At 35.6% G+C, this 7,564-nt stretch overlaps 1 protein-coding gene across 2 annotated transcripts; it reads right to left on the bottom strand.

Annotated features, from left to right (window-relative positions):
* Positions 1-220: 220 nt before the first annotated feature.
* LOC104587829 (DNA ligase-like protein) lies at positions 221-7,180 on the bottom strand. Of its 2 annotated transcripts, XM_010245567.3 has the most exons (9): positions 6,887-7,180; positions 6,705-6,794; positions 3,782-3,841; positions 3,590-3,629; positions 3,382-3,475; positions 2,596-2,655; positions 2,410-2,501; positions 2,212-2,332; positions 221-976 (listed from the first exon to the last, which is right to left on the bottom strand). In XM_010245567.3, the coding sequence occupies exons 1-8, from the start codon at positions 6,991-6,993 to the stop codon at positions 2,246-2,248; spliced, it is 630 nt and encodes a 209-aa protein (XP_010243869.1). In that variant the 5' UTR covers positions 6,994-7,180; the 3' UTR covers positions 221-976; positions 2,212-2,245. The 2 variants fall into 2 exon arrangements, with proteins under 2 accessions (XP_010243869.1, XP_010243868.1); XM_010245566.3 differs by lacking the exon at positions 221-976 and having other exon boundaries at positions 1,848-2,332; positions 6,887-7,176.
* Positions 7,181-7,564: the final 384 nt, after the last annotated feature.

The raw sequence follows: 7,564 nt of genomic DNA on the forward strand, positions 1-7,564 counted from the left end.
ACTAAATGTGCAAACATTTGAAATTGCAAATTGCATAAATCCATGGTTTCTTAAATAGACCGATCTTGGTACAAAATTTTGCATGAAGAACAAAATGTTAGAGCTGCAGTCATAGCAACTTCAATGCTGATCATCACCGGATACCTACATCTTAAATAAACATGGCTTGGTTAAAAATTTGGACACATTGTGATGAACTAGCAAGTAAACTCATGTAATGCATAGGATTGAATAGAAATTTGGTTAGGTTTGGATTTACAAATTTAGGTATTGACATCAATTTGGGTCCAGACTAGGGTTAGTCTAGGATTGGCCTTTAACTTGACCAAACTCATCTGATTTGTACCACACTTAGATGGCTTAGATCTTAGGTCATTTTGATGGTAAGATCTTAGGTCTTATCCGGTACATCACTCAACAATGTCCTCCATTCTCTATAGAATTTTGTGTATCATTTAAATAGCTAAGATTACTTGAAATCTTACTAGAATGTTGGATGGCCAAAATTAATTCATTGGTCTTTAATAGACCACTTTGATAACAGAAATTTTGTTGGTTTAGCATATTATTTGGATGGCCCACATTTGTTAAAACCTTGGTCATTACCTGAATAGTTGAGATTAATTTATTGATCTTAGAAGGCCAAATTGATGGCTTTGATCTTTGGGTTGATTTGGTACATCATCACATAGCCTGGATTTATATGAACATTGGAGCATTAATCAAAGAACAAAAATCACTTGATGTCAGGATACACCATTTGATGAACCATTCTTTTAGTTTATGTACCATTCCGCTTCTATGGCCTTGATCAGTCAAAATTTTTCAAACCACTTAGATTTTCAAGAGTTGTTGGCTGCTTTTGAGGCTCCACTTTGATGATGATCTGGATTTCCGGTTAGAATGATCATGACTATATCTTTTTTAAGAATATGGAATGAGTTAAATTCCAAACCTTCCAAAGTACTGATGGTTCCTGGAGTTTACCCAACAAAAAAGACAAAAAAATCAATTGATAATTAAAAATAATACTTTTTTGGTTTTAGATTTCAATGAGATTTATATTAGTTTTCTAAGCATATCATAGCTCTTCCACATTTTTCAATGTTTTCCAAATGTATCCCAATGGTTAACACTGTCTATTATATAAACTATTAAAATATGTGTTTCTTATGTTTTATACTTTTTTTATGGTCATCTGAGCCTGAGATCAATTCTATTAACATGTCTGTAGGGTTCATGAGTTTCCTCAATGTATTCACTCTATCCTAATCATCCCACCCTCAAGTTCTGAGATGGTTGACAGGCAAACAGCCCAATCAGAAATTCTTCTATTTACGATATGATGGTCAGAACAGATCAGAAATAACGCATCTGACCTGAATATTTTTAGCAGTATTGAATGATGTATTCATGTACTGAATAAATTTTCTTGCAAGATCCAAGTGCAGCCATCAAATAGAGGGTTCACATTTACTTGCACTCAAATTAAAATTCAGTATTAATTTTTTATGTATTGCAGATAATGATAATAACAATTATTATTAAACTTGTTTTCCTATTATCTGCTAAGAAGCTTTTAATAGGAAATTCAGTTTTACTGTTTCATGCTAGATCTTGTGTTATGTTGTATCCTGTTCTTGAATTGTGTAAAACTACCAATTTTCCATTACCATTAGAATAACTTTTCTCTAATATGCACAAACAAAACAAACTTATGCTTGAAAGGGTTTCTCTTCCCCTATTTCATTTTTCTTTGGGCTATTGATCGGTGGTGTTAAAATCTTGGGCTGGCAAGTGTGAGAACATGGGTTTGAGTCAGAGAGCAAACACTTTGTGCAAAGAAATGAAAGATTATGACTATATCCAGTCTGCCTCTTCCAAGTCCCAGATAGATAGGACCAACATTGGGTAATGGCCAAGCAAAATCCAGGCATCATTCCACCTCAAATGACCATGGTAATGATAACCTTCCTAGTTCTTGTCCAGATGAAACAAAATAGTGATTAAGAGAATATACAATGGGAGAATTTCAACTTAAAACTCAGGTGGCAGAAGAAGGTTGGTGTTTCTCCCTTTTGTTGAAGAACATGTAGAAACATAGGTTGCATCTAGTTAGAGAAGCCTGAATTGTGTAGCATATTGTAATAAAGAGCAGGAACTAAAGTTTTAAGTGTGTCTGTGTAACATGTAGAGCCAAAGAGTAATTACTGCATTTCAAGCTTTGATGCATTAAAGCAGAGCTTTAATCATCCAGTAGGAAGTCCTCATCGGAGGCACTGTCCAGAAATGAACCTAGAGACTTCCGCAAAAAGCTGAAAGATTTCTCATCCTGTATTAAAAAAAAAACTTTTTTTTAGATATTTTCTGGTGAAAACAACCTTGAAAATGTATGAACCAGTAGCTGACCTGCTTCTTCTTCTTTATAGAATCCTCTGCTGCAGCAATTTTATCTGCACAAGCTTTCTCTAAATCTGATAGCATACTTTTTTCTTTCTTCCCTGAAGACCAAATTGTACAGAGATTATGTTGTTTGTGGTTAGAAGGGTAAGTTTTGAATGCACAGAAGAACGGGCTCAGGGTTTTCTTGCTCACGTAGTTGTTCATAGCGGGTGAACAGCTTTTCTTTTTCATTTTCAAACTTGGAAAATATGTCTGAAGAAACACCAATGGTTATTGGTTAGTATCCTGAGATAGAACTCAGCTAATATTTTCACATTTAGATTCTCTTTTAGGATGACAAAAGTATTGGCTATGTCAAAAGGCAATATGGTTGTTTCATCTCAATTTCAAAGTGAAAAAATGCAATTCAGTTAAGTATATACTTTTTTATCAATAATTCAGTGTTAAGTATATAAATGCAAGTGCAATCAATCTGGCAAGTCAACTTCAACTTTTTTTTTGATACTTTAACCTAGGTACACCAAACCTTAAACAGTTACTCATGCCAACTTGGTGGCTAGATAATATGGAATTGTTGATTAGATGGTATTCAGGATTACTACAGATGATTTCTCTGCAAAAGAAAGAATTCAGAAAAAGGGCTGTTATGTCATGGGATTAAACAAATTTTAATCTCGACAAACTATTAGCTAATAACTGATGTTCTTTAAATGACATTAAAATGATCTATAAACATGAGATAAATTGTTCCCAGCAGATCCAAAATCAATATTTTTTTGTTTTATATGGTAACCCCTAATCTCCTTGTTTCTTTCCTTTTCTTTTATTTACTTGATCCAGTGAGAATGCAAACTGAAATAAAGAAATTCTGACATGTAGAAACAGCAAATGAAAGATGACATGTTGTTAACATTAATTGGTGCTTCAATTGAGATGCTACACCAGTCTACACCATAACCTAAAGAATCCAGAAAGTACCTTTAAGAATCTGCATGTGTGTGTCTTTTTCCTTGCAAAATTTCTCGTAAGTAGCTTGGAACTTTGTATATTCATTCTTCAATGAACCTTCACACTGCAATTCATGCAAATATATAATGCAATAAAACTGAGGCATCATCCTTGCAGCTAAAAACAAAATCCATCTCATCCAATCTACATTAAGAATTGGCCTTTATATTGTGCAGACCTCTTTTGAGCTCTTTGAAAGAGCCTTAACAAAACTCTGCCTGTGAGAGAAGATAACAAAAGCAATTAAAACAACACCCATGTTAATAGAGTGGAGAGGAACAATGATTGAAACAACTGAAAAATTAGGAAGCTTAGAAAAAGTATACAATCTTATACAAACTCATGGCAAAATATTTTTTTCTTTTCTCACCTTTCCTTATCAAACTGCGACCTTGCATCATCTAGCATGGCCTTGATCTCTGAAGCCACACTGCCACAAGACCCATATTAGTATGAACAACCAACTCATATTGAATTCACACCACACCCAGAAAAAATAGGACAAAAAAATCATTAGAGATACCATAATAAAACTGATAATCTTGTCTGTCACCAAATCTCTGTACATCACACCATGGAATGCTATAAGGATGCAAGAAGAAAGGGAAGCAAAGAAACCAACCAAAATGACAAATCTATGGACAGGTTGCACTATTTTCTTAATTGAGATCAAATATGAAACTCAACGGATAAAAAAACATGGAACTTGATGAATTTCAAACACATAATAAATGTAGTCAAAGACGGATTATAACATATACGAATCAGGATATATGTAACCAGCCAAAGGATAATCTGCACTATTTAGTGATTTAATTTATGAGGCTTAATGGATAAAACTAGATGAAATTTTGGGATCTCTGGATGTTTAAAGTGGAGATTTGGGATCAAATCCCGCTGCACCAGGGTTGGGGGGGGGTTACGAGTATGGGGGATGGGCTTCCCTCCATTGCATAGCCCTAAAAAAATGGGAAAAAAATAGATGGAACTATAAGCACATAAAATTAATTTAAATAACCTGGGGTCCAATCCTTTTCCCCCTGTGTGCCGCCTCTTTCTGTAATTTTGCTTTCCCCTCTTTCCCTTGTTCATTCTCCTTATGACCAAATCCTAAACAGTCCCATTCTCCCCTAAATCTTTGTCATATTGAACCAATACAAAGAAAAGAAAGTTCAGGTTTGAATTGCACCCCATCTCACTAGTGAACAGCCCCAATTTTGACCATTCCATCTCCTCTAAGACATAGTCATACATCAAAGAATTCCTAGCGGGAATAAACAGAAGATATCACTATGGCACCCAATACAACTTATTCTCTCATAACAACGCAGAAAATCAACTCTTTCCTCTATTTTTTTTTTTTCAACTGGGGCAGCAAATTCATCATCAATCTCCATAGACTTCACAAAAGGGCTCCTACAGCCTACTTCACACTCAGACACTTTAGACACTCCAAAGATGATATTATAGGATCTCGACATTCTACATGGTTCGAGGACCCTGGCCATTTTCAACTTCTCCAGTCAGTTTCAAGTGGTCAACTATGATCAGGCATAGAGAAGCCCAAAATTACTTGTTTTCTTGTGTACACATCTCTTGTTAACTCAAGCTATGAGATCAAACAAAAGCACATAATGTATCTCATAATAGTCCTCTACTCTTAGAATATATAAACTATCATTAGTTCCTATTAACCATTCAATATTTTTTTTATCAGCAAAGGTAACTTTTATTAACCATAATATGAAAATTGAGCTTACAAATTTGTGGGTAGTTTATCCACACCCATATGGTAAACAGATACAACTAAAGATGCAACTCCCCAAAATAGCCTTACAATTTAGCCCAAAATAAGTGCTGCCAGTTTTCCCCCTGTTTAGCTAATGTATCTGCCATGCCATTTGCAGTTCTTCTCACCCATTTAAATGTAACATTCAGTTCCCTTGTTATCATTTCAATTTCTCTAATCCTTTGCCTGTACATCCAAGGGATTTGGCAATGAAATTTTGTCCAGGAAATCACCACCTGAGAGTCCCCTTCCACTGCTAACCTTTGGAAACCAAGCTGTTTTGCGAGTTTCAGCCCTTGAAGAAAAGCCATTAATTCTGCTGTCAGTGAATCCCCTTGCTCAACAGGACCCGAGTAGAGTGCTAGTACCTCACCTCCTGTGCCTCTGAATACACCTCCTAAACCAACCCTACCTTCACTTCCCAAAAAGCTTCCATTGAAGTTTAATTTCACAGAATTAGGTGTTGGCAGTCTCCACTCCATAACAACCCTTTCTTTCTCTTGGCCCAAGCCTGCCACTTCCTTCCATGATCTCAGAATATCATTGAAGGAGAAAACGTGGAAGATTTCCAAATTTTTTACCCAATGTGCGATTTTTATCTTTATGGCTTCTATGACTTCTAACTATGATCTACACCTTTCATCGAGAATCCTCCCATTTCTTTCTTCCCAGATGGTCCAAACCAGTGCTGTTCCCATTGCTTTCCACAGAATCCTTCCTCTTTTCTTTGCCTACCTCAGGAAATTTGGGTCAAAGAGACCCACCACATCTTGGGAAGGAGTCCACCACTTGAATAGCTTTGAATAATTGTAAATTGATTTAACTTTTAGTCCACCTCTGGACTAAAAACTCATATATAAATTATCTATATATTTGCATTCACTTATTATGTTTTATATATTCTGTATTTCGTTACCTATTAGCACATTTCCTAGTGTTTAGACCTTTCTTTACATTTTCATTGCTTTCTGTGATTTCAGGAACTAATTAAAAGACAGATATACTAATAAAGACATATGAATTCACATGGTACCTTCATGGGCCAGTAAGCCAGTAAGCCAGCAAGCAAATGAGTTTAATGTAAATCATTGTTCTTTAGCATTAATAACAACAAAAACGATAATGCTGCTAACAAAAACCCTGAAGGAAATTGGAAAAAACACTTTTCAATATATCTAAATAGTTCGTAAACTTCACTGGATAATTTAGGCAAAAAATGAGAAAGAAGTCCATTATGCTTCAGAATAGGGCCGGAAAACAATAAAGAACTAATGGTGTATTTATTTCTACTCTATAAAACAATACAATTCAGAGCACTGTATAACCCTAAGAAGATAGAAAATGTTCAGATTATCATCCAGATCCGAAGGAATATGAATCAGATCTACTCAGAGAGTCAAGAAGCTGATAGAACCATTTGCAAGTAACACAATCCCTAGTCACTAAACCAATATAAGTTCTGTTGTGAAATCGCTTCAGATATCGCCACATTAAGTGCATTCACCTAGAAATCAACTCCTCACTCCTCCTCTGGTCATCTTTCTGCGCCTTTTCTTTGATCTGTTGCAGTGCCGAGAGGATACCTTTGATGTCACTGAAAAGTCAAAATCCGAAGAAGCAATAACACGTTATCGGGGAAAAATTTGGCAGTGCATCAGAAAGCTTGAAAAATAATAAAAAAGAAACCTCGATAGATCGGGATCGAAGTCCTCATCTCGCTTTCTCTTCTCCGGTTTCAGAACGTCAACTTCCTCCTTCCCTCGTCTCTTGCTACTTCCTTTAACGGCCGACATCCCACTTTCCCGAATCGGCCTCCGAAACTAAAGGTTCACAGATCAAACCGAAGAAACTTAAGGAGATCGAAATTTCCTAATTCACAGCGTTTTGAAGCCCTGATTCATCTCTCCTGACTTTCGCGGTCACGAGAGAGTTGTTAACTTCAGTGACCGGTGTTAAATGAGAGTTTTAAAATGTGGATTATAAAAAGGGAAAATCTACAATCAGTACCGTGTAGTTTTTTTTGGTAAATCAGCAGCAATAACTTTCCCTTTTCCCCTTTACCCCCCTTTTTCTTCCCAAGGCTGCGTTTCGTTGCAATGCAAACGCAAATATGTATACTTCATATTTATCCATTTCTCATATTTATCCATTTCTCGATTCATGAATAGAAGTACGGTTCACATTTTAAACCGTTTTTACATTCATCTTATTTGTTTGAAATCCGTGCAAAAGTGTGGGCCCATCATTAAATGCTCCAAATATCATATGCTTTAATGCCTTAACTTTGGTCAAAAAGTTAATTATCAAGAGAGCACAAAATTGTATCCAAAAAATAGGTACAATAATGCTCTTTTTTTAGAGTAC

The sequence above is a fragment of the Nelumbo nucifera genome, chromosome 1 (assembly GCF_055504915.1).
Source record: "Nelumbo nucifera cultivar China Antique chromosome 1, China Antique-T2T, whole genome shotgun sequence".
Taxonomy (NCBI): domain Eukaryota; kingdom Viridiplantae; phylum Streptophyta; class Magnoliopsida; order Proteales; family Nelumbonaceae; genus Nelumbo; species Nelumbo nucifera.

Coding starts and splice junctions, on each gene's coding strand:
- LOC104587829 (XM_010245567.3), bottom strand. CDS start 6,993: ATGTCGGCCGTTAAAGGAAGTAGCAAGAGACGAGGGAAGGAGGAAGTT. Junction 3,842..6,704: donor AGTGAGGAGTTGATTTCTAG/GTGAATGCACTT, acceptor GTCTTGTGGCAG/TGTGGCTTCAGAGATCAAGG. Junction 2,656..3,381: donor ACACATGCAGATTCTTAAAG/GTACTTTCTGGA, acceptor GTGTTTCTTCAG/ACATATTTTCCAAGTTTGAA.